Source organism: Hemicordylus capensis, chromosome 1, assembly GCF_027244095.1.
Source record: "Hemicordylus capensis ecotype Gifberg chromosome 1, rHemCap1.1.pri, whole genome shotgun sequence".
NCBI lineage: Eukaryota > Metazoa > Chordata > Lepidosauria > Squamata > Cordylidae > Hemicordylus > Hemicordylus capensis.
Genome location: NC_069657.1, coordinates 454039351 through 454065945, shown reverse-complemented (window position 1 = coordinate 454065945; position 26595 = coordinate 454039351). Strand labels below are relative to the sequence as shown.

Sequence of the window (26595 nt, the reverse complement as noted above, 5' to 3'; positions counted from 1 at the left end):
TGCACCAATTAGAGGAAGAAGGCGGATTATTGAACTGTGGGAAAAATTAAACTGGCGGTGATAAGACAGAAGAGTTGCAGTCTGGAGCTGAGTCTATTTGGAAAATAATGGCAGGCCTCTACTTTCTTGGACAGCAAGGAGGCTGAATCTTGCTGTAAGAGCTGTGTTGCTGGAGGAGTTGTAAATAAGGCAAAAGGCAAAGCAGCAGAGCCAAACACAGACCCAAACACAAACTAGGAGACTTTCTGTTCCAAACCCAGGCCTGGGTGAAGGGAAAATGTCTTCAGGGTTAAATGAGACACTAGTTGCTATGAAACAGTTACTAGAAGCTAATACTGGCACTCTCCAACAAGTAAGTCAGGATATACAAACACTTAATAAGAAAACATCAAATATTGAGGAGACAGTGAAAAAATTGGCGGAAGATAACAAAGAAGTTAAAAGAAGGGAGGAAAGCCTGGAGCAAGACGTGGGATCACTAAGAGATGACAGGGGAAAATTATTAGATCAGATGGCTTTGTTGGAACTGAGGCAAAAAGAAGGTTTCCTGAGGTTTAGAGGAATCCCAGAAAAAACTGATCAGGATATTTAAAAAGTGCTTAGGGAGGAACTTGCATTACTTTGGGGAATTTCAAGTGAAGAGATGGAGAACCAGATAGATGCAGTTTTTCGTCTGAATTTGCCACAACAAACAAATTACCTAGGGATTGCATGGTTCAATTTAACTCCAAATCAATTACAGAGCAGACACTGCAAGCACATTTTGCCAAAGCCCTTACCATTGAAGCTCAACAGGTAAAAGTTCTGAAAGAAATACCATCCAGGATTTTAAGGAAACGTAAGGATTACAAATTTTTAACAGATGCTTTAAACGGCAATGGAATACGTTTTAGATGGGAAGTACCTGAGGGGCTCTCCTTTTTCTACAAAGGGAAGAGGAACAGATTTACAGAGCTCCTCAAAGCTCAAGAATTTTGGCGGAAATACAAAAAAACGTTAACCTCTGAGCACCCAGTGCCTTCAACACATAATTCTAACTAGCCAAGATGGATTACAAAATAGCTTCATGGAACGTTAATGGGTTAAATAACAAAATCAAAAGGGCAAAAGTTTTCCATTTTCTTAAAAAACAAAGCTTGGACATTGTATGCTTACAAGAGACACATATTAGAAAACAAGACAGAAAATATTTGGTTAATAAGGCCTTGGGACAAGAATTTGTTTCCTCTGATAAGAAAAAAAAAAAGAGGGTTAGTGTTTTATGTGAAACAATAATTTGAACCCAAGTTGATTTTTAAAGATGAAGAAGGTAGGGTGCTAGCTTTGGAAATCTTAGTTTCCGGAATCAAAACAGTGATCATTGGAATTTATGCACCCAATGAAAAAAAAGTAGAATTTTATAAATATCTAGAACAGAAGATGGCTGAGTTATCAAATGCTAATTTAGTCCTACTGGGAGATTTTAATGGAGTTGACTCTACATCCTTGGATAGAAAATCTGATACGTCTGAAAGGAATCTGCAAGGCAGGCTACCTAAAGCTTTTTTTGATTTAGTAGAACATATGGATCTCTATGACTTGTGGAGAATCAAAAACTCAAATGCAAAGGAATATACATATTTCTCTGAAAGATATAAATCTCATTCAAGGATAGATATGCTCTGGACATCTAAATCTATTACGCCATGTATAAAAAGAATGGATATTTTGCCCAGAACCTTTTCAGATCATAATGCAATTTGCTTTACATGGAAGAAGAAGGGAACGTTTTCCTTTCGCTGGAGACTGAATGAATACTTGCTGAAAAAAGCGGAAGTTGTGGAGAAAGCCAAAAGGAAGTTAAAGGACTATTTTGAATTGAATTTAAACCAAGGAATGGACAATAAAATAGTTTGGGATGCAGGAAAAGCAGTTATGAGAGGGTTTTTTTATACAACAAAATGCATACCTTAAAAAACAAAGGGGACTGAAAAAAGAGGGATTATTGATGGAGATTTCTAAAAAAGAAAGAGAACTTCTATGAGCTAAGGACAAGAAGAAGACTATTCAAGTCATTAAAGTGCTTCAGCAGCAGCTCTCTATGTTATTATTAAATGAAGTTGAACGGAACCTAAAATATGCAAAGCAAAAGTCATTTGAATTTGCAAACAAACCAGGCAAGTTGTTGGCTTGGAAAATTAGAAGTGAGAAAAAGAATAAGTATATATCCAAGATATTAACAAAAAATGGGCTTTCCTATGATGAAAAGGAAATAAAAAGGGAATTCTTTAGATACTATTCTGAATTATATAGCAATAGCACTTACATTTATATACCGCTCTATAGCCGGAGCTCTCTAAGCGGTTTACAATGATTTTAGTATATTGCCCCCCAACATTCTGGGTACTCATTTTACCGACCTCGGAAGGATGGAAGGCTGAGTCAACCTTGAGCCCCTGGTCAGGATCGAACTTGTAACCTTCTGGTTACAGGGCAGCAGTTTTACCACTGCACCACCAGGGGCTCATATAAAGGAAACAAAGCAGAAGATATAAAAATCGACAAATTTCTCAAGACACAAAATATTCCAAAACTTTCTAAGGATCATATAGAAATTATGAAGGCACTGATATCAATAATGGAAATAACAGAAGTAATAAAGCAAAGCAAAGCTAATAAGGCGCCAGGGCCCGATGGGTTACCAGCTTCGTACTACAAATCTTTTAAAGATCAAATATTGCAGCCTTTACAATGGACGATGAATGATATTTTGCAAAGAGGAATTATGCTGGAGTCTTGGAAGTATGCCAATATTGCAGTAATTCCAAAACCGGATCAAGATTTAACACAAGTCAAGAACTACAGGCCAATCTCACTCTTAAATAATGATTATAAACTTTTTGCCGCCTTTTTGGCAAGGAGAATGAAGGTTGTATTAAAATTTTGGAATATGCTGAGATGGCAAAATTTACAGTACCATTCTTACTATACTTAAAGAACTACTTTTCTAATATCGATTTTTCAGCAGGGTTTGAAATTTAGTAATAATAGCAGGTTGGGTAGAGTAAAATCGAGTTTGTAATGTGTAGGATATATGCTTTGAATTATTCTAGCAATGGTTGATTTGTATAGTTAATGAATCGCACAGATTTGTGAGCGGGAAGTCAAGATTTACTTAATTAGATGTAATGGGATTGTTAAGATATTGTAAAAAGCAATAAAATTTAAAAAAGCAAAAAATACGCACACACAAACACACACACACACACCAGGTATTAAGACCTGTGTGTGCAAGCATTATGTAATGATGGGCCTGCTTCTGATAAATCCCACAAGATATCCAAACATTCTGGGGTCTTGGTAAACTGTGTGATCATTTCCCCAAAGGTTTCAAGCCAATATTAGATGACTTCCATTTCATCCGGCTCACTATAGCATACAAATCTCTTGGGGAAAGCTCCAGAATGAAAGGTTCCGTGTGTTTTTGCAGAAGGCTGATGGCCAGTGCATGTAGCAGTGTTCCCCTGCAGCCAGTGAGTGGCCAAGAGCTGCAACGGTGCCTGGGATGCAGGGCCCATCGTTGAGAAGCAGCACCCGCCGACAAGCTTTGGCCTGCAAAATCTCTCCCCGCTAGATGCAGTAACTGCTCGTAGGTACATCGGAAACTGGCCTTATAAGTCAGACCCTTGGCCCTTCTTGCGCAGTCTTGTCTACACTGATTGGCAGCAACTCTCCAAGGTTTCAGGCAGGTGCCTTTCCCAGTCGTGCCTGGAGAGGCTGCCAGGGAGTGGACCTGGAGCCTTCTGCATGCAACAGATGCCCCATCCCCTGGCTTACAGACTGGTGCTCACACAGGGTCACCCATCCAAATGGAAACCAAGGTGGATTCTTCTTCACAAGGGAGACAATACTAGGAGACAGGCTCTCCGCAAGAGAGCTGCTTGTCGAAACAGGATGGACTAGTCTCATGCCCCATCACCTTGTCTGGGTGATGGGTTACTTGGATGGGTTTCACAAAGGAGCAAGCTTTGATCTTCAGAATGTTAGGAATTAGCAACTCCCCTGTTGGCTCGTGAAGCCCAGGAGGGGCTATAGCTCAGTGGCAGAGCTCCAGGCAGCATGGCATTTTGAAAGCCCCAGACTCAATCCCCATCCTCTCGGGTAAAGAGATGCTGGCAAAGGCATAGGAAGCTGCCATATATTGAGTCAGACCCTTGGTCCATCTAGCTCAGTATCGTCTTCACAGACTGGCAGTGGCTTCTCCAAGGTTGCAGGCAGGAATCTCTCTCACCCCAATCTTGGAGATGCTGCCAGGGAGGGAACTGGGAACCTTCTCCAAGCAAGCAGGAAAACCAGTTTGAGGCACATCCCCAGCTCACACATGTAGTCTCCCATCCAAATGCAAACCAGGGTGGAGCCTGTTTAGCAAAGGGGACAATTCAGCTTGGACTACAGAGCCTGCCATCCACAGTCACAATGGCCAAGCCAACAACATCGGGTGACCCAAGTTTCAGGCAAACACACAGTCAGAGTCAACTGGATGAATGTACCTGGACTTACTTAGATTTCCCCCTGCACCACCTTTTCAGCGGCTTACCATGGACATGAGGGGTTTTTTGTTTAAAACAGATTTTTCCATTAATAATAGGCCTTATTAACCCTAGTATAGGCTTGGAAATACTCCTCCTCCCATGTGTAAATTTAAATCCCTTGAGAAAAAGGGAGGTCCCTGAAAAGTAGGGGGCAGGAATCCCCACAGTTCTGTAGTTCTTCACCAGCAGCTCCCGCACAGGACTACTGACGTCATGTCTGTGGTTGTCCTGGATGTCTCTGACCTAAATCCGTGGTGTTGTGTTTAAACTTCTTGTGGTACCACTGCCTGTGGAAAGTGGAGATCTTAGTATATTGGAGTAGTGTGGTCATATTGAAACCACCAGCTCTGAACCATATACATGGCACTGCATACATATTCAGAGAACAAGCATTATTCTTATTAACTGAAAGTAATCAGCCAGAAGTCTCTCCCACTCGGTTGGAGGTCTGTTGGTAGCTATCATTCCCCCCGCCCCGCACACACACGCACACACACACACACCCCTACCTCTCTCTCTCTCTCTCTCTCTCTCTCTCTCTCTCTCTCTCTCTCTCTCAGTGTCCTCACTCTGGTCATGTCACCCCGGCCAAACCTCTTTTTCAGAAGTATTTTTAAGTACTGTATTATACAAAGAAGTGGGGTTTTGTTGACTTGTGAAAATATATATTGTTCAGAGGGATTTATCTGCAGCATCAGATTCAAAATCTGAAGGGATTTATCAGCAGGATTAGATTCAGTCCACTGTTGGTTCCCCCTTGGTCTTTACGAAGACAAGATGTGAAGTTATTCAGCATCACATGTTGGTTTGGTTTATATATTATTATTCTCTATGGTATATTATGCCAATTGACTGCATTGGATTTTATGCATTTATTAATTTATATTCATTGTATTAAAGCTGTTTTTCCTTTCATTATATTTAAAGGGGTTTTTGCATTTTATAGCACTTAGTGTAGTTGACTTGTTTGTGAGATGCAGACATACAAAATCCTCATCCTTGGGTCTACTGGCTCAGAAAATAACGTGTCTGATTATTTCTCCTCCCCTTCTCTCTTTCTCAGGATTGCCCGAACTGGAATTGGGAGTTACAGAACACTCGTTTGGGCAGCCAGCAGTGGGGGAACAAAATCCGTGGGCAGACACCACCATGACTTCCATCAACCGAGGACCTATAAGCAAGCCAGACGAGTAAGTACAAGCCTTGGCTGGGTAGACAAGTGGTGGGGTGTTGTTCTCCACCACCACCCCCAGCTCAGGGGCAAGTTATAGGACCACTCCCCATTGGTTCCACTTCTGGAGAGCTGGCACGGGAAATCTGGAGGATTGCCAAGAGCAAGGGTCCAGGGATCACCAGGAGTAGAGCCAGGCACACCCGACCCATATGCAGCCAGAAAAGCCGGTCAGAAAGCTTTAGGTCTGCTGGCTGGAAACAGGCCCCCAGGAACACAGCCTCAGGATCTGCCAAGTGAGCAAGAACAAGGCCAAGAGTGTGATGGGCAAGGAGAAGAGATGTAGAGGCAAGGTCAGGAGGAGTCTATGGTGGGTGCTGGGAAACTACAGCCAGGCAAGCTCTTGAACCAGCCACTGCTCTGGGCCAGAGCTGAGCTTAAAGGGGAAAGTCAGTCCCCCTCCCCACCTTTTGACTCCTCAGGCTGTCAGCAGTTGCACCTGGTCCTGGCTCTGCTTCTATCGCCCGAGGAGACCCTTCCTCGCGAGGAGGCCCTTTTAGGCTGCCAGGCCACTCATGCTCACAACACTGTTGTCAAGTGTTGACGCTGGCGTCTCTCCCTGGGTTCTGGCAGGGATGAGGGTGGATCTCCCTTGGAGGAGGGTTCCGAGGCCAGCGTCCCTTCCCCCAAGGTGAAGCAGGGAGCAGCAGCTCGACCCCCCTGAGTTCTTCTGCAGGCATGCCCAGGGAGTCGGGCCCAGGGGCTTCCCGGCCAGTAGCAGCCTCCAGCTCTCCATCAAGGGATTCCCTGCCAGACTCAGGGAGGGCTTCACAAGCTGGCCCTGCATTGCCTGCCTTCTGGCCCCTCGTCGGACGATTCATCTTCCCAGGAGACCTGGTAGCCTTGGGGAGGGTCCTCACTGCCAGGCAGAGTGGTGTCAGAAAGAAGCCATCCGTGGCTCTTAATTAATCATTGGTATCCTGGTGGCTTGAGGGTTTGTTTTTAGACGGCTGGTTGGGTTAATTCTTTAATCTATTTATTTACATTTATTTATTTATCACATGTGTACACCGCCCCAAACTTTCGCCTCTGGGCGGTTAACAATAGCATAAAACAAGTTAAAAACATACAAAAAACTTAAAACAATTTAACAGTTTGAAAATTAACCGGAGATTAAAAAAATAGGAAGCTGATCAGCTTGCATGTTGGGGAGGGACTGTAAAATTATGGTTTTACTGTGTTATCCAGTTTTAAATGTGCTGTGCACCACCTCTTGGGTTGTTTTAACAAGAAGCAGTAAGACATAACGGTGTAAATTTAAAGGTAACGGGCGCAGGGTTTTTGTGTGGCCCTTGCAAGGTGTGCAGTTTGGGGGATGGAGTTCCCAGACACAAGTGTGTGTTCTGTAGGCAGCTGAGGCAGACCTTGGGTGCCTCTTCTCGGTCCAAGCCCAGGAGCACCCAGAAGCATGGGTGACTCTGGCCGCAATGGCTTAGGAGTCACCATTCCTTGGCACACTGCGGTTGAAATAGGAGGGTGGGACGCTGGGCTCATGATGAAGGACAGCACAAAATAGGACCTGTGTGTGTGTGTGTGTGTGTGTGTGTGTGTGTGTGTGTGTGTGTGAATGGAGAGAGAGGTGGGGGTGGGGCTAGATAGGCCTCCCACGGGAGGGAGGTCCAGAGTCTGGGTGCTGCATTTGAGAAGGTCCCGTCTGATTTATCCACCTTCAGCTGCTTTTAACATGATGGTGGGATACAGAGCAGGGCCTCCTGTTACTGCAGAAACCTGGAGTCCATGCCGTTATCCAACCCACTGGCTCTCAGCTTGTGTGGTGCAAGAGGCTCCATGGCCCACAGCTTCCAAGGCTGGTTCATTCCAAGGACGGAGGAAAAGGGGACTTCTTCTTCAGCATGCTTTTGTTCCCTAGAACAACGTGTGAGCCATAGTGGCCCTCTCTTACGATCTGCCCAGCTACAACCCAGCCACCTAGAGAAGAGCAGGAGGTTTCTTGTTCCCTCCCTGGCAGCATCTCCAAGATAGGGCTGGGAGAGACTCCTGCCTGCAACCTTGGAGAAGCTGCTGCCAGTCTGGGCAGACAATACTGAGCTGGATAGGCCAAGGGTATATGGCAGCTTCCTTTATTCCTATGTCCATACCTCTGTGTTTGGCTCAGGGTGGATTGGCACATTACTGCTTGATCCCTATTCAGTATGCATGGGTATCTGTGCAGCAGCCGCTATTAACACATGCAACATTGATGCACAAATCTCGCTTGTGAGCTGAAGTTATTGTGGGTTAGAACCATCTCTTCCTGCTGCTGCGGCTGCTGCTTCCCTGTTGCCTTTTTTGTGAGCAGGCAAACAAGTGAGTCAGCCTTCGTAAGGGCAGCCTGTGGACTTGTGTCTCTGTTGTCCTCATGACAGCTCTGCTCGTCATTCTGCTGACTTGGGCCTAGTTCACGCAAAAATCTGGGCGAGGCCCTGAAACTGTCCCTGAACCAGAAGCGTATCTAGGGTGAGGCAGGAAGGGCACATGCCCTAGGCGCCACTTGAAGGGGGGCGTCATTTTTTAAAATGAAAAAAAAAATTAAATGGCCACCGAAGACAAAATGGCCACCACGCATTCTCAAATGGCCTCTGCAATGCCCATGCCAGGCCTCACAGAGGCCATTTGAGCATGCGTGGTAGCCTCCAAAATGGCCACCACACTGATGTTTGCAGGCCCAAACAGGCCTGAAAATCAGCCCGAGATGGGCTGTGGTGGGGAATTAAGAGGCCAGCGGGGGAGGGGGTACCTTTCCAGACCCCCCCCCCAAACAGCCTTTAGGAAGCCCTCCGAAGGGGCTACAGGTAATCTTTTTTTAAAAATTAATATAATATAAGTCACTGTACACATATTCAGTTTGGCACTATGTACAGAGAATCAGGGCTTGTGAATACTGAGCTGAAGCTTATGAGCTAGGATTGTATTCATTTGCTCTTACTTTGCTTCTTGTGATAAGTGAGTTAAATGTGATGTCCTAATAATATGGCTATTAATGGTGAGTTTGTCTTTGAATCAGTGTGAAATCCTTAGTATTAAGGCCCACTGAGAGTTTCTTGCTCTTTCTCTCATTTTAACATGTCTTTCTGAAATACTAGAATATATTCCAAGCAGTGACACAGTTTACTCTGCATATCCTTTAATTATTTTCAGAGTATCTGGGAAAAGCCAAATTCTCCATTCATTTTTAAAACTTATGTAATAGTGATGCTACAATGCATAGTAGAGAATTACACAGGCACTTCTGTTTACTTTTCCAAGTACACCTCCACATAATATTTGGGTATTTCATGAGCCCCAGCATACCGAAATTTGTAGTTTCCCAGCATTTTTTGATCTGGCTACGTCCATTGCTAAATAGTTTTTGAAATATTAAAAGATTAACGACATTGACTTGTATTTTTGAGCTGATAATATGGTAAAGTTATCTGAAAGATGGGTGTCAGATGCTTGGAAAGGGGGCGCAATTTCAGTGCTTGCCCTAGGCGCTATTTCCCCTAGATACGCCTCTGCCCTGAACTCCAGCACTTCACACTGCAGACGAGAGGATTGCGTGTCTAAACTTTCATCAGGAAGGAAGGAAGGAAGGAAGGAAATTGCCTTGCACTTGATACTTTCAACCAGAGGTTGGGACAAGCGGCCTGCCGGGGTGGGGGGCGTGGGCTCTGATGTAGGTACAGAGGGGTGCTGCCCCTTTCTGTGGTGCTGCCACACTCCTTGAGCCAGACTAGATGTCTGTCTTCCATCCACTTAAAAGACTGCCCTCTAGTGCCTGAGGTATTGCAGGGAACAGAACTCTATACTGCTTTTTGTAAACTAATATTGGACTCTGACCCGAATTGTGCCATTACAAAAGATGCTTGTGCAAGCCGCTCTTCTCAAGCCCCTAATTCCATGTTCTTCCCGTTTCTTGTCCCCTCTCATGCCATGCCATGGCCTCCCACCACAGTCCTGCAGAAAAACTCTCCCCGCCGTTTTTGTAACTGCTACAGGAAGTGAGAAGGGGAGGGATTAAGGCAAAGATGCCTGGTGTCTTGGGGTGGCAGGATTTGGAGGACTGACATCTCAGGGGTTGGGGGTGGGTGGGGATTACTTCTGCACATTCAAGCAACATGAACCATTTCCGGATTCCTGCAGGCCCCAGTGAGCGATCTCCGAATGAACGCGGACCTGCTTTCAGGCTTCTGGCCTGCTGCCCCAGTCTTCCACTAGGCAAGCCGCCTTGAAGCTGAATTGGAGCTGGAGACATCAAGCATATTATGGTCCCATTTGTTATTCACTGAGCTTTCCCTAGAGGGCTGTGATTGCTGCTCGCTCACTGCAAGATGTGTGCTGAGCAGGATCTGAGAGAGCGCCTTCCTTCCTTCCTCCGGCGGCGAACTCGAAGGACCAACAGCAGGCCTTCATCCCAAGGGCCTGCTGCAGCAGCCACGTCATGGTCCTTTGGGTCCACTTACAGTGCTGATGATTCTCTTTTTCTCTAGTCTTTGGCTTTTGCGGGAGGGAGGAAGTCAAACTGATGCTGCTGTATTTTGGGGACAAGGGAGTTGTGTAACTGAGACGTGGGAATGTAAGTAGGTAGAGGAAGGAGATGAAACTTGTTTACCATATTTAATTTCACATTCTTTGTAACGTACAGTGTTTAAGTTTCTTGCCATTTTATTTTGTCTGGCCCTTTGAATTAGGGAGCTTTAATTCCCCCAGTTATTCAGGTTGTAAGCACTCATGGTGCAGGAAGGCATTTCTTTGGGAGGTGGGGTTAAAAATAACGCATGCTTTTCTCTGAGCTTATAGGACAGGGTGGGCTATAAAATATAAATCCAGGGCTACACAACTTGGGCTTCTTGCAGAAGTTAGACTACCGCTCCCATCATCCCTGACTACTGAACACTGTGCCTCAGGGTGGTGTGAGTTGTAGTCCAAAAATTGCTGGAGGGCCGAAGTTGTGCAGCCCTGATAGAAATGGGCAGGTCTCTTTGAAGAGCCTGACAACTCTGTGGTCTCGGAGACCAGGAGTGGGTAGGACGTGCTGCTGCACCAGGAGAGAGACCTTCCTGTACAGTGTGTCGCTTGTTGCTCGAGTCAGCCGGGGCTGCTGGCCCTTCGGGCATTCTCTGGCAGTCCACCTCCTCCCTGCCTGTGACGTTTGGTGACCTGCATTGTGTGGGTTTGCCTGCGAAGCCGGGGAGTGGACAGTTGCTCTGGGTCTGCTGTGGCCTCTCTCGGCTTCGAGATCAGGGCTGTGTGTCTTAAAAAGAAAGAACATTCTGCACCAAGGGAAACAGGATTCTGTGGCTGCAGATTTAGGCTCACTCTTGCCTTGCACGGTGTGTTCGGCAGTTTTGACTATTTTGCACATTTTTTTCTATTCATTGCTATTTCCGCTGCACTCTTTACTGATGTCCATTGATCGTATCACGAAGGGCAATGCAGTTGGGGCTGTGGTTTAGCCCTGCCCCCAAGAAAGTGTGTTTGTGGAGGGACTGTCTTGTTAGGGACGAGGCAGAAGTCCTTCTTGCTTTCCCTCTGCCTTTCTTCCCCTTCCTCGAGAGCATTGCCTTTCCCCCTGCCCCTTGAAATGTGTGCATTGGCAAGCATGCATTTGGTTAGATCAGTTCCAGTTACTTCCATGTGGTGCTCATCTGGAGCTGAACGGGCAGACTTGCTGACTCCTCTGGAACTGCTGGCCCAGGGCCACCCTTGTCCTTGTCTGGCTGCTTCCAGTGAGAGCGTGAGGCTGATAGGCCCAGGACCAGCAGTCCCCTGGATTTCAGTTAGGCCTGTCACCAGGATGCGTCTCCTGACACATTCACATGGAGGAGATGGGAAACAGCTCTCCTCTGCTGGTCACGCTTGCTTTTCCCAGGCATCTTTTTAGGCTCTGGCTTCTCTCGTCTCTTTAAATGTTGTTGTTAACATCTCCTGGAGCCAGCTAGGTGTTATCCTGACCATAAAGGCTTCCAAAGAAGCCTGCCCACCCGCTCACAACAGATGACGGAGTAGAGTGGCCATGCCCCCTGGAATTCCGGTCCTCACCCGGACTTTAAGCATCTCACCCAGATGGCTTAGCCCACCCAGATTCGCCTGGAAAGTCAGCTTTCATTTTTTTACAAAGAGCAAGCGAGCTAAGCTCTAGCCCTTGTAGAAGTGGAGTTATGGAGCAAAAGGTGCCGTCACTCTTCTGCTCAGAAATTATTTTCAAGCCGATTGACATAATATGCAAATTAGCCCCCCCCTCCAGATTTGGCAAGCCAGAATATGGCAACCAGAGGGAAGGGAACCCAGGTGCAGAGGGGGGTGAAAGAGCTGGCTAGGTGGGGGGCGCAGGATGCCTGGCAGGGGCCCTTAATTGTGACGGGTGAGGAGGGGGGTTTGGACTCGGGAGAAGCTGTAGGCCGGAGGGGGGACTCTGGGGCGCGCACTCTCTCTCGGTGTGAGGCCCTACTAGGTCAGAGGCAGCCTAGGCTGAGTAGGCAATGCTGGCTCTTAAGTCAGTAAGCCAGCCTCTGGCTCTTGCCAGTGGGATACCGAGAAGGAAAGACTAGGAATCCAGGGGAGCTGCCTTATCCTGAATCGGGTCATCTAGCTCAGTCTTGTGCCCTCTGACTGGCAGAAGCTTTCCAAAGCTGCAGGTAGAAGTCTCTTCCCTACCCCTGTTAGGGTTGATCCTGTAACTGGCGGTGCCAGGGAGTAAACCTGGGTGGGCTTGGTGCGTGCAGAGCATGCCTGCCACTGAGCGGTGGCCCCTCCCCAAGTGGAGGAGGAAGAGCCGGGAAAGGTCCTGTGGGAAGAAGCGGGTTCCGCCTCTCTGCAGCCCCCACCCCATGTGAAGTGGAAGGCTGGACTTCCAAGGCCGTTCTGATGCCCACCAGCCAGACCTCAGCTGGCTGGCGTGTCTTTGGGATACCACCGAAATGTTGGCCGATAACGTTCATTGGTCTCTCTGGAGTAAAGATTTTTAGAAATCTTGTGCTAACTGGGTGTTCCAGAGCACTGGTGCTTTCCCCCACTGGCCCCCCGCAGATGACAGAGAGAGGCGTGTTTGTATCGGCGCGTTTTCTCGGGGCAGGAAACCAGAGCCCAGTGGGTGTCTTCCTCACGCCTTGCCTTTGCGTTGCTGTCCCTGCAGCCAGTGCATCACTTCCCAGCTGGACGAGCTCTTGTGCCCTCCCACGACCCCAGAGGGACGCAACGACGAGAAAGCCCTTCTGGAGCAGCTGGTCTCCTTCCTGAGCGGCAAAGACGAGAACGAGCTGGCGGAGCTGGACCGCGCCCTTGGCATCGACAAACTGGTGCAGGTAGCAAGCTGACTCCTGGCTCTCAGGAGGTCTGTCAGTCCGGTTTGGCTCAGGCCGTGGGCTTCCTTCAGCCTGGGTGAAGAAACGAGCTTATCCCCTTCCCCCCTGCATGGTTTCCCTGCCCAACTTCTCCCTCTCCCCACAGCCCCAAAGCAGCTGTTTGCAGCAGATTTCTGCTCTGAGGCCATATAACTGCCTGGGGAGGGGGACATTTTGGGGGTGGGAAAACGGTGCAAGGGAGAAGATTTGCTTTTGCCTTGTTTGGCGTTTTGTGGGGCAACCCTCCCTGTACGCCGCGGTCCCATTTCCGCTTGTGCCACCGTCACGCAAGACGGCTCTCTTGCATCGAAGGGCTCCCTCCGGTTTGCTTCAAGCAACCGGGCATCAGGGTCTGGGACTCTGTGGGGAGATTCCCGCAGCACCTCCAGCCACGTCAGAGCCGAGAGGAGGGCTGCTGCCACCACTGGAATTCCGCAGCTGCTCTGGAGGAGCTGACACAGTCCCAGGCCACCCTTGGAAGGGACCCCTCCAAGCAGGATTGGCCCTGCAGCATGATGCACCATCATGGTAGGTCTGTGGAACCAAGGAGCTGTGATGCTTCCCTTCGCTAGCATTCAGCTCTATACAGTGGGCAGCATCCTGAGCATTGCTGGTGCAACGTCTGCCCACACCAGGCACCTTCTCGCTCCCTCTGGAAACATCCTGAACGCCCTGGAAAGCCATTGCCAAAGGTTCCCTGCAGCTGCCCACACCCCACACCCCATGCTGTTGCCAAAGGCCCCCTGACCCTCAGCGGCAGCTTCAGGGGGCTTGAGGAGCTTCCGGAGGGAAGAGAGTCGGAGAACGGGCCTTGCGCGGCGGTGCGGTGGGCCTCCAGTCCTGCTGCCCAGCACTGGCAGAGTCAGCAGTTGCTACATCAGGGAACTGCAAAGCTAGTAAAGCCTGAAGAAATAATACGCGATTCTGTTCTATTCTGGGAGGAAGGTCTGCTCGGCTAGTGGCCAGAGGGAGACGCTTTAGGCCCAGCCACCCAGGGAGGACTCCTTGGCCAAGTGGTTAATAGAATAATCGGTTAAAACTGCTGAACTCACATCACTGCTCTGTCTCTCTCTGTGATTCCCTCGCTTACTTAGTCTCAATCCTAATTGTTCTGTCCTCTCCTACTCTGTCTCATTGGCCTCTTTATTTATTCATTCATTCATTCCTTCGTTTGTTCGTTTGTTGAATCTCCCCCACCTCCCTCAGGGTTTATCTTTTCTTTCTTTATTTATTTTTTAACTCCACTCATTTATCAAAAAAATAATAATAATAACTTGCCCTGAATTGCATTACCAAGGAAACCCAAACAAATCCTACCCCCATTCAGGCATTTTCTGCCCTGAGGCCTTGTCAGTGGGCATGCCTCTCCTTGAGCCCAGCGCAGGGCCACCCCTTAGTCCTAATCCCTGCCTGCCAGTCATGCTTCCTCCTCCTCCTCCTCCTCCTCCTCTTCTTCACATAACTCACGGGGAAGTAGTTTCTTCAGATACAGGTGGAGAAGAAAGGCACCCCCTCCAAAACTGAAAAAATGCCCGCATGCCTGGCTACTGATTTCTCTCTCTCTCTCTCTCGCTCACTCACTCACTCCACCGGTTACCACTTTAGGGGCTTGAGGGCTCAGTTCAGGGATAAAGAGATTTCAGGGTCAGATTCAGTTGTGGTCCAGGGACAGAATCTCAGAGCAGCGGGTGGCGCTGGGTTTCGCTGGACTCCTCTTACGCAGCAAGCCTCTGTGCTTGCCAACACTGACCCCGTCCGGCTCCACTCATCCTGGCATCAAGGCTGACTGCTTCTCTCTCCCTTGGTGGTCCACTCGGGGTTTGCTGCTGTCATTCAGTGGCGAAATGGCCTCGAGACTCACGCCAGGAGTGCTTGAGAACCTTGGGGAGCCAAGTCCGAGAAGGGATGGTGACTGTTGCTGATGTCTATTTTATGTTTCTTTTTAGAATGTGAGCCCTTTGGGGACAGGGTTCCATCTTATGTGTTTGTTGTTTCTCTTGTAAACCGCCCTGAGCCATTTTTGGAAGGGCGGTATAGAAATAGAATTATTGTTATTGTTATTGTTGTTATTATTATGGTGTTCCTGTGGCTTTTTAAAAAAGGCTTTTGGCTTGTGTTGATGCTCAGGAGATCTCACGCTCGTTTCCCTCTCTGAACAGGGGGGTGGCCTGGAAGCGCTGACCGAGAGGTTCCAGCCGCAGCAAGTGACGCCGCCCCCTTCGCCTCTGGTGATGGATCAGAAGCCTGGCATGTACCCACAGCCTTATTCCTCGGCCTCCCCCACCACCAACCTCCCCAGCCCCTTCCCAGGCATGGTCAGGCAGAAGCCGTCCTTCGGGCCCATGTCAGTCCAGGTCCCGCCGCCGCCCCGTGGGGCCTTCCCCACCACCATGGGGATGCAGCCGCGGCAGGCGCTCAGCCGGCCTCCGCCAGCGCCCAACCAGTTGCGGCTGCAGCTGCAGCAACGGCTGCAAGGGCAACAGCAGGTGAGTGCCGATGCGGCTTGGCGGGTCTCCCCCTCTCCCCACCCCCTGTGCTTAGCTGCTGGGGTCTTGCTGCCCTCCGTGTGGCTGGGCTATAGAGCCCCAACCTCCTCTGCTGCTCGCCCTCCACCACTCCCCATGCAGAGGCGGAAGGACAGCTTTTGAGTGGTGGTTTCCTCATGAGCCAAGGGCCATCTGGAGAAGCCCTCCACCCACTCTGCTGGATGCAGCGCGGCCCTGCTCCCCTGCCTGAGCTGATCAAGAGGAGCTGCCAGCCTGCTTGGGTGACTGGGCTTTCTCCTGACAAGTAGTAGTCTGGCCTCTCGTGGGCATCTCTTGACCCCAGAAAGGGGGGCCTGGGAGAAAAGAGAGCATCCCATGCAGGAGGAGACCTTGTTTGTTTTTGCTCCACCAGTCCAACATTGCAGGGGAACAGAAGGGCACCCCTCCCTCCCCCCCCCCGCTTCTCCCCACCCCTCGAGATGCTGTTTCTGGCTATGCAGACTGCCAGTGGCTCTCCCGGCATTTGCAACGAGTGCTTTTCGCAAAGGGGGGCGGGGTGTGCAACTGTGCCAAACGCTGCCGTCTGTCGAGCGGTAAGCTCTCCCTCATTGCCTCCTCTCCAGTTGATACACCAAAACCGGCAGGCTCTCCTGAACCAGTTTGCAGCGAACCCCCCAGGTGGCCTCAGCATGAGGGCAGGCATGCAGCAGCAGATCACGGCGCAGGTAAATGTGGTGGGGTGGAGACCCCTTCTGTCACCGAGCTTTCTCCTCCCAGAGGAGAAACTAAACAGCTGGCCTGTCGAGATTGGGCTTCTGCCGACTTTGGTGCCAAGGGCACTTTCTGGGCAAGCAAGTGGGGCCTTGGCTTGGTGGTGCTGGTTTTTTCCCCCTGGTCCTCTTTCAGTGTGGAACTCTGCGGGTTTTGTTCTTGGTGTGGTGGTTTTCCTGCTTACAGAACAGTGGGCTCACCTGCATGTCAAGGATCGTGAGGATCTCTTCTCATCCCAGCCTTGGAGACTCTGCTCCCAAGATCAAATGCAGGGCTGCACAGCGTCGGCCCTCCTGCAGACGTCGGATCACAACTCCCATAATTCCTGACTATTGGCCACAGTGCCTGGGAGATGGTGGCAGTTGTAGTCCAAAAACATCTAGAGGGCCCATGTTGTGCAGTCCTGATCTAACGCATGGGGGCTGATCAGGATGGCTGAGAACCAGTTCACAAGCTCCACACATCGCGCAGTTTGTCTTGGGTCCGCCGGGAGTCCAACACCCCGTGCAGCTGGCCTTGGAGTAGAACAGCCCCCTGGTTGCTCTCTCTTGGGGCCTGGTGGCTTTTCTGTGAGATGAATGGGGATGGAAATGACCTCACTGGGCCTTGAAACCCAGCCTAGTGGGGTGAAGGAGCATGTGGGCTCCTGCTTCCCTCTGTCATCTGCACTGGATTTTGCTACATGCTCGGAATGCACAAAAAGCCGTTTTTGAGAATCCATTTATGGCTTATTTTGGATGTTCCGGGTCTGAACTGAGTCACTGAAAACTTAGTAGGGCCATTCACACAATCAATATCCGGGTGGCAGGCTTCTCCTACCCTAAAGTCGGTCGTGTGAACTGCCCTACTAATCCTACCAGTACTCATTCTAATTCTGCTACTCATTTGGGAGCTCTGCGCACACCTGATTATCGGCCGTGTGTCAGTTAAAAACCAGGTTGGAGGCGGGGAACTTGATTGTGAGCTAAGCCCCCCAGCTGGGTCAGACGAGCAGACCCTCCCCAATTCCATCCCCAGCTTTGGAACGAGGTTGGACAGAAAACCGCCTTACCCAACTGGGGCTTAGCTTATGATCGAGCTTCCTGCCTCCGACCTGGTTTTCAATTGACACGCGATTGAAAATCAGGAGTGTGTTGACCTCCCAAATGTTGATCGTGTGAACCGCCCTCCTGTTGCAGGGTGGAGCCTTGTCTTGGGCCTTAAGCAAACCCTCACGTGTTCTCGCTTGTTTTTTTCTAATTGCAGTCAGTACAGCACAGATTTAATGTCTGCCTTATGGGAGTAGGGGAGCTGCAAGGGGTAAGCGCTTATAGTAGCCTCCGTGACTTTTCCACTTGCTGCCACACTGATTGCTGGGCATCTCCTCCACATTCTTCTGCTGGGGTTCCTTTGGACTCAAAGGTTGATCTTCAAGAATTTGTAGAGGTCTTCACTGCAGGAGCTCCAAGTGCACCTGCAGGCACATGTTGGAGAGCTTTCTGAAGTGTGGGCTAGTGGTTTATACTCCTAGTGGTTTATACCCAGCGAGCATCTCAACGCTCAGTATCACAACTGCTGCGTCAGGGTCCTCGGTGGAATGATCCTCCATGAGCCAGACCTGCCTAAGAGAACTTGCAAGAACAGCTTGATTTCCAGCTAGTCTGGTGTGATCAGCTGTCACAGCAGCAGCGAGAAGAGCCATTGCATTCTCAGGAGTGGCTGGGAAAGGGCTCAGAAATCAAACCACAACGAGGATAATGCCATTCCACACACCTGTGCCTCCGTGTTTAGCATGTTGGTGCAGCCCTGGTTGCTCCTGAGGATATTGTAGGGCCAGGAAGGGTATGGCTAAAGCAAATCAGGCGAAAGGCCACCTTGATGATGGTGAAGAAAGCCTTAGGACAGGGGTTCTCAGACCAGAGTCCCCAGATGCTGTTGGACTACCACTCCCATCATCCCCAGCCACAGTGGCCTTTGGCTGGGATGATGGGGGTTGTAGTCTAACAACATCTGGGAACTCTTGCTTTGAGCAGTTTAGAAAAACGACTGAGGAGCTCTTGAATTTTATGGAGAGCGATGAGGAAAAAAAGTGGATTCAGTCAGAATTCAAAAATGCTGCAAGAAGTTGTGATGCCCACTATCATAATTGTTTGAGGTTTCTTTAGTTTAAATGGATGCATGGAGGATAGAGCCGATTATGTACAGCAGCGGCCAGACCAGAAGAGCAGCCTCCACATGTGGTGACAACCAAGTGGTGGGTGTCACCACCCTGCCTGGCTTGTGGGTGCTGTCCTAGGTGAGGCATCCGTCCGGTTTCCCATTGCTTCTTCCCGTGCAGTATGAGATGATGCCTTTCAGCATCTTCCTATCTCACTGCTGCTGTTGCCCGATAGAGGTGTTTCTTATAGTCTGGGAAACAAACCAGTGGGGATTCACAACCGGCAACCTCTGGCTTGCTAGTCAAGCCATTTCCCCCCTGCGCCATTAGGTAGTTCCTCTGACTCCATATGTATGTCAGCTTAATAAAGTTTGCAAGCCAGGCGTGATGGTAACGGCTTCCTCCTGTTGTCTGGCAACCCTAGAACAGAGGTGCCCTCTCTCAAAATATGGAGGCACCATTGGCCATTATGCCTAGTAGGCGTGTGTTAGATCTGTCCTCTATGCGGGGCAGGAAAGTTTTTGCCTCTCTCCTGCGGCTCAGTCGCTTGGCTGGCTGGATCTCATTGAATTTTTTTAGTACAAGCATCACTTACTTTAATCTTACCTGACTTACTGGAACAAATCAATAATTGTATTAACATTTTACACGCATTGCCTTTCTCCTCCTATGTAAGGGGATGTGCACTTTAACGTGACTGTAATGGGGCTTTCTTGTTTTCGCCTCTCTCTGCATGATGGTTTGGATGAAGAGGTGAGGGAGAATCTATCGAGAGGCAGAGTTCTCTGTAGCTGTCAAGTGCCTGGCTGGCTGGCATTCTGGCAGCCACGGCTCTGAGTAGCCAAAGAGGATTCTCCGGGTTCCCCCGTCCGGAGCAGGAGCCAGGACCTACTCCACAAAGAGTCCCTCCCTGGCATCATGTGGTAGAGCATGCCGGAGGAGACGGGAGCTGAATGCAGAGGCGGGTGGATCACGGGCCCCTGGAGAGTCAGAGGAGAGGCAAAGAAGTCTTCAGTTGCAGGGCGGAGAGGTTTCTGGAAGCAGAAAGGGGGTGTTGTGCTCCCTGCCACTCAGGAGGCCAGCTGCAAGCGCCAGTGCAGGGTAGCGGTCAGTGTCGGACCCAAGAGGCCGAGGTCCAGATCCCTGCAGAGCTGATGGGGCCCATCGCCCTCTCTCAACGCAGCCGACCTCACGGGATGGTTGTATGAGGATCAGATGTGGGGACTATGCAGCTGCCCCCTTTAGCTCCTTGGAGGCACTGCGAGATAAAAAAAGTAGTCATCGTAGAGCCTGTTGTGGCCGAGGAATAACGCCATAGCAGTCGGTAGTTGGAAGGTGAGCAAGACATGCTTTGGCCGAGAGTTGCAGTCCAACGCGGGGTGGCCAGCTCTGCTTTGGGTGGGAGGTCTTCTGTGTCCCTTTCCGCCCCGTGATCCTCTGGGCTGCTCTCTGGTGAGCCTTTCCAGCAGCAGCAGCATGAGGGGCCTGGCCGGCTGCTGCCTCCTGCTGACCCTGCCGTCTTTGTGCTCTTCCTCTGCAGCCGCCCTTGAACGCGCAGATGATGGCTCAGCGCCAGCGGGAACTGTACAGCCAGCAGCACCGGCACCGGCAGCTCATGCAGCAACGAGCCATGCTCATGCGGCAGCAGCAGAGCTTTGGAAACAACCTCCCTCCCTCGGCCGGGGTCCCTGTGCAACTGGGGGCCGGGCGCCTCCCCCAGGCCCCCCCACAGCAGTTCCCTTTCCCTCCCAACTATGGTACGAATCCAGGAAACCCCCCTACCTCCACCAGCCCCTTCTCCCAGCTGGCATCGAACCCCGAGGCAGCACTGGCCAGCCGCGGCAACATGGTGAACAGGGGGATGATGGGAAGCATCGGAGGACAGTTCGGCTCCGGGATGAACCCGCAGATGCAGCAGAACATCTTCCAGTATTCAGGGTCAGGTGCGTGCGCCTTGGGCCTCCCCTGCGGCTGTGTCTGGCTCGGGCGGGGGGGGGAGATAGCCAGGGCCACCAGTGTGGTGGCTCAGTGCTCCCCTGCAGCTTTGGGCAGATAATGTGGGTTGCAAGGCAGTCGCTGGGGGGAAGCCAGCAAAAGAGCGGCTTCTAAGGGTCGGCGGTGGTCACTGTTGCTCTTGATGTCTGCACCTGATTGATTTGATTGATTAAGTGACTCTTAGCGACCACATAGTTAGGTTCTCTCCAGGATGATCTGTCTTCAACTTGGCCTTTGAGGTCTCTCAGTGGTGCATTCATGGCTGTCGTCGAGTCCATCCACCTTTCTGAAGGTCGTCCTCTTCTTCTCTTGCCTTCCACTTTCCCCAGCGTTATGGACTTCTCAAGGGAGCTGGGTTTTCACATAATGTGTCCGAAGTAGGATAGTTGAGCCTAGTAATTTGTGCCTCGAGTGAAAATTCTGGATGGATTTGTTCTAGGATCCATTGGTTTGTTTTCCTGGCTGTCCATGGTCTCCTCAAAAGTCTTCTCCAGCACCCAAGTTCAAAAGCGTCAATGCGTCTGCACCTATTCCACTGTCATCTCTGGCTTTGCATGTTTTTGTGGTCCTTTGAAAACCTGCAGTCTGGCAAGGAATGACAGTGTGGCAAGAGAAATGGGTGTCTGTATCACGGGAAGCACTGCCTCCATCACAGACACTGCCTTCTTCTCTCTCAAAAATGTATCATTTTCTCCAGCCTCTTGTCAATGATTAGCAATGAACGTCCCATGCCCCAGGCTTGAGCCCTGGTGTTAGGATAAGTCCTGCTGAGCCCCCATTACAAGTCCAGGCATGGGTTATGCTGATGGTCTCAACCAGCCAGGCCGCCTGGTGTGTGTCCAGTTTCCCCAGGCGAGCAACAGAGGAATGCAGGGGTTACTGGAACCAGCATGTCTCAGTCAAACTGAACAGAACTTCCAGCCCCTTCAGCTCTCAAGTCCAGCAATGGCCTGCGAGCACCTGCCGTCCTGTAGGTCCACCCTGTGAACCCGCTTTGCTCTCTTGATCCTCAGGAATGGGTCAGCAAGGCGAGGCCACTTTCGCACCTTCGCTCAGTCCCAGCAGCCCCTTGATGTCGCCGCAGATCCCCCCTTCACAGAGTCCCATGCTCCAGTCGGCCCCACCCACGCCTGGGTACCAGTCACCAGATATGAAGACCTGGCAGCAAGGAACCATGGGGAATAGCAGGTAAGCCTAACTCTGGGATGTGGTCACTCAGCAAGGAACTTGTAATGTTTATGTCCCAGATCAGCAAAGCTGGGCGGGCTGAAGAGACACGCAGACCTTGCAACTGAATTATGCTGGAGGGACCATTTAAAGTTTGCGGAGGTGATAGAGGGTGGTGAGCCAAAGTCATCTCCCTTCTCCGAGACAGACCGCTGGCAAGTCCCTGCGCTACTCTGACCACACAGGGTCTCTTGCCTCTGGGTTGCCCCTGAAAAGGGCTTGGAGACAACCCAGAGCGCACCTCTACTGCTGTTGGGAGCCCAGCACAGAGATGGAGGGACTCCCTGGCTGGACCACCTTCCTGGACTGCTAGATGCACTTCTGAGCACAGTTCGAGGTGCTGGTTGTTGACTAGTTGGGGGGCGGGGTCTGACTTGGTGCTCAAAGTCAGCCTGCCCCAGTGTGCAACTCCCCTCTCGTTTTCCGGCCGTAGTGTCTTTGGCCAAGCTGGGCAGACCCAGCCTCCACCGGCCCAGCAGGGGATGTACAACAACATGAGCATCACGGTCTCCATGGCTGGAGGGAACGCCAGCGTCCAGAATATGAACCCGATGGCCGGACAGATGCCGATGAGCTCGCTGCAGATGCCTGCCATGAACCAGCTGTGCTCCGAGCAGGTCAGTGTGTTGCCAACCAGGCCTTCCTGCTCCTCAAGCCATCTGCTCTCACGGACTTCCTGGGGAGGCTAGCTCCTTCTCTGTTCACAGAGAGCAGGAGGGTCACCCTAAGAACATAAGAACAGCCCTGCTGGATTAGGCCCAAGGGAGCCCATCTAGTCCAGCATTCTGTTTCACATAGTGGCCCACCAGATGCAGCTGGAAGCCTACAGCAGGAGTTGAGGGCATGCCCTCTCTCCTGCTGTTACTCCCCTGCAATTGGTATCTAGAGGCATCCTGCCTTTGAGGCTGGAGGTGGCCTATAGCCCTCTGACTAGTAGCCGTTGATAGACCTCTCCTCCGTGAAGTTATCCAAACCCCTCTTAAAGCCATGCAGGTTGTTGGCTGTCACCACATCTTGTGGCAGAGATTTCCACAAGTTGATTATGTGTTGTGTGAAAAAGTACTTCCCTTTGTTGGTTCTGAATTTCCTGGCATTCACCCTGAGAGTGGGTTGGCACCAAGGCTGGGACTATATTTCTGATGGAAACAAAAGCATACGCACACATCCAGAAACGGTCACTAATTAATTACCTTAAGAAGGTCAAGTACTTGTCCTGGAGCCAAACCAAATGATGATGCTCTGTAGTTGTTTTTTAAAAAAATCTAAGGTGGGCAATGCCGTTTGGAGGTGAGAAGGAATACTAGACGGTTCCCCCACCCATCACTCCTGCCCTGGACTTCCCAGCTGCCAGCTAGGGAGAAAGCAGGGGAAGTGGCAGGTGGGGGGAGGGGCCCCCCCCACCATGGCTGCTCCCTTCCAAACCACACACGGGCCCCCTTTCAGTTGCTCAGTGCGGATCTGGGCTCCCAGTTTAGCCCCAAGACCAGGACGGCCACCCATTCAGCATGTCTGAGGTCACTGTTCCTTGGGGCTTTCTTCTTCTGCTTCTTCATAGCTTTGATCCACACCTGGTGGGGTGAGGGAGAGAAAGCGCACTTTGCACCCTGAGGATTCAGGCAGTCCTCACACTTGGTTTTCAGTCCAATTTGCAGTGCCTGTACTGGACAGAGTGCTCGCTCACATTACAAAGCGGCTTACATGAGCATGCAGAAATGGGGCCATTGCTCAGAGGAGGAGCATCTGTTTTGCATGCAGAAGTGGCAGCATCCCCAGGCAGGTCAGGGAAGGATTCCTGCCTGAAACCTCAGAGAAGCCGCTGCCAGTCAGTGTAGACAATGCTGAGCTAGACAGATCAGTGGTCTGACTCGGTAGGAGGCAGCTTCCTATGATCCTTCTAATGAGATCCATGCTTCTTAAAAGGAGGGCTTCCAACCAGACGTCCTGCAAAAGCAGCCACAAGTAATACCAATCCTGACCGGGACTGTGGTGCACAGAGGGAAGCTAGCTTTCCCCCCACATGCTGAAAATCCCCTCCACACACAGTTGCTTTTTGTCCCCCCAAACAGCTGTTTGCTAAGTAACCACTTTCAGACAGAAAACCTATTGGGAGGTAGAGTCTTCCAGTAGGAAAACAGCACACAGGGAGAGAGTTGGCAACTTGCCCTGAGTGCATTGCTGTCCTGATCTGGATTGGGGCCCACTACAGTTTTGCCTGTTTATTTATAGAGAGGCAGTACTTCTTTTTCTTCTTCCCTTTTTTTATTTAATTTTTTATTAGTTTTTACAATATCTTAACAATCCAATTACATTTAATTAAGTAAATATTGACTTCCCACTTACCAGTCTGCGCAGTTCATATTAGCTATACATATAGACCATTGCTATAATAATTCAAAAACATATATACTCCACATTGCAAACTCGATTTTACCCCACCCAACCTGCTGTTATTACTAAATTTCAAACCTTGCTGAAGGGTCCATGTTAGAAAAATAGTTCTTTAAGTAGAGTAAAAATGGTTCCCAATCTTCTTTGAAACATTCCAAGTTTTCATCCCTTATAAGTGCTGTAGGTTTTGCCATCTCAGCGTATTCCAAAATTTTTATCAACTAGTCTTCTTTTGAGGGCATTTCCTTGTCCTCCCATTTCTGCACATATACTACTCTAGCCGCTGTGGTTGCATACATTAAAAATGTTAAGTTTCTTCTGGAGAACTCTTCTTGAGTTATTCCCAGCAGGAAGGATTCTGGCCTCTTAGGAAATGTCATTTTAAAAATTTTCTTCAGCTCATTATATATTATATCCCGAAAGGCCTTTGCCTTCCCGCATGACCACCACATATGAAAAAAAGTCCCTTCACATTGTCCACATTTCCAACATTTGTTTGAAACATTTTTATACATTAATGCTATTTTTTTCAGTGTCAAATACCACCTGTACATCATCTTGTAATAATTTTCTTTTAAAGTATAACTAGTATAACATGCAGTGAACTTTAAATCAGTTTTCCATAATTTTTCCCAAGCTACCATGTCTATATTATGACCCACATCTTGAGCCCATTTTATCATAGTCGTTTTAACCGCTTCATCTCTTGTCTCCTCCAAAAGCAACAACTTATACATCTTAGAGACTAATTTTTCATCATTTTCACACAACTCCTTCTCAAATCTCGACATTTGATCCTCAAATCCAACTTTAAGATCCTTCTTGTAAATTTCGTTTAGCTGATACTGAAACCAGTTACTAACCAAATTTTGTACTTCAATTAAATTTTTAAATTTACAGCCCTTCTCTTGAAAACATAACAAGTCCCTATAGGTACCCCATTCAGATTGCATATTTGTCTCTTTACATTCCAAAGCTTCAATCGGGGATACCCATAATGGAGTTTTAGATTCCAGCCATTTTTTGTATTTTACCCACACTCCCATTAGACTCCTCCTTACATCGTGATTAAGAAAATCTTTATGCACTTTGCTTTTATCGTACCACAGATAGGAATGCCATCCAAACCTTCTATCAAATCCTTCCAGATCAAGTATTCTGGGATTTCTTAATGTTAATCATTCCTTTAACCAGTCAAACAAACAGCATCAAAAGACAACCTTAAATCTGGCAGGGTAAGACCACCTCTTTCTTTAGCATCTGTTAAATTTTTAAATTTAATTCTTGGTCTTTTCCCTTGCCAAACAAATTAAGTTATGTCTTTTTCCCATTGCTTGAAACAGGTTAACGTATTATTCTAGGAATAGTCTGGAAAACAAACAACATTTTAGGTAGAACATTCATCTTCACAACTGAAATTCTTCCCATTAAAGATAAGTTCATTCTAGTCCATCTTTGCATTTCAATTTTTACTGTATTCCATATTTTGATATAATTATTTGAAAACAACAAAGAGTTTTTGTTTGTCAGCCAGATGCCCAAGTATTTAATTTTCTTCTCCACTTTCAATTCACTTATTTCATAAAGTCTATCATTGGATTTCTGGTCCATATTTTTTGTCAACACCTTCCTTTTACTCTTATTTATATAAAACCCAGCCAATTGGCTAAATTGTTCTGTTTTTTCATAGAGCCTTCTGATCTTCTCTAATGGATTTTCTAGAAAAAACACTACATCATCCATCCACAAAGGCTCTAAGTTTATACTCCTGTTTCCCAACTTTTGGGCCTTGTATTTGTTCATCTTCTCTAATATTTCTACAAAGCACTTCCAGAACCAATATAAAAAGTAATGGCATTGGCATTTTGTATTTTACAAAGCCTTTCCCAGTCCCCCTGCCCCCGCCCCCGAGCCCAGCCCTCCCAGAGGCAGAACTTCTTAGTTGGAAACACCTCTTTGAAATGAGTTTGCACACACCTCTGGTTTGACTCTAGGGTTCATGTGCAAAACATCTCCCAGAGGTGGCCATTAGTACATAGGACTGTTCTAGGTTGCTGGGGTCAAGGCCATCTCTACGGGTTATCCTCATCACGTGCTCCAGGGGCAGGACTTAAGTTAATTAGCTGAAGAAAGACCCGGGCTGAGGAGGGTGACCTCGCCCAGTTCTTTCAGTCCTGCGTAGCTCTAGGCAGGCTTTCCTCTTCTCTCCGTGTATTCTAGCCCTTTTCCTTCCACATTCTACTTTCTATTCCTTGTGCCCACTGCTACTTGTTGTCTCCTCTGCCCTCTCTCTCCTACCAAAAAAAAAAAGAGGTTCATTTTTTCCTTGTTTGTCTCCCACTCCACCACCACCCCCGCCCCGTATGGAGCTACCAGGAACGTCTCTAAACATTTGCATTCCTGCGGGGAAGCCAAAGAAGAATTTTCCAAGGGGCACTAGAGCGCCCGGTTCGGCTCTTCCCTCACC

General features: G+C 49.1%; 1 protein-coding gene across 5 annotated transcripts in view; it reads left to right on the top strand.

The window, feature by feature from the left end:
• Nucleotides 1–26595, top strand: part of NCOA1 (nuclear receptor coactivator 1) — a 374460-nt gene that overhangs the window by 335164 nt on the left and 12701 nt on the right. For all 5 annotated transcript variants that reach the window (XM_053249238.1, XM_053249225.1, XM_053249233.1 and 2 more), the window contains 7 exons: nt 5635–5761; nt 12917–13085; nt 15284–15610; nt 16234–16335; nt 20059–20461; nt 21527–21701; nt 22174–22357. In XM_053249238.1, coding sequence (XP_053105213.1) covers nt 5635–5761; nt 12917–13085; nt 15284–15610; nt 16234–16335; nt 20059–20461; nt 21527–21701; nt 22174–22357 — 1487 coding nt within the window. The remainder of the gene's footprint in view (nt 1–5634; nt 5762–12916; nt 13086–15283; nt 15611–16233; nt 16336–20058; nt 20462–21526; nt 21702–22173; nt 22358–26595) is intronic.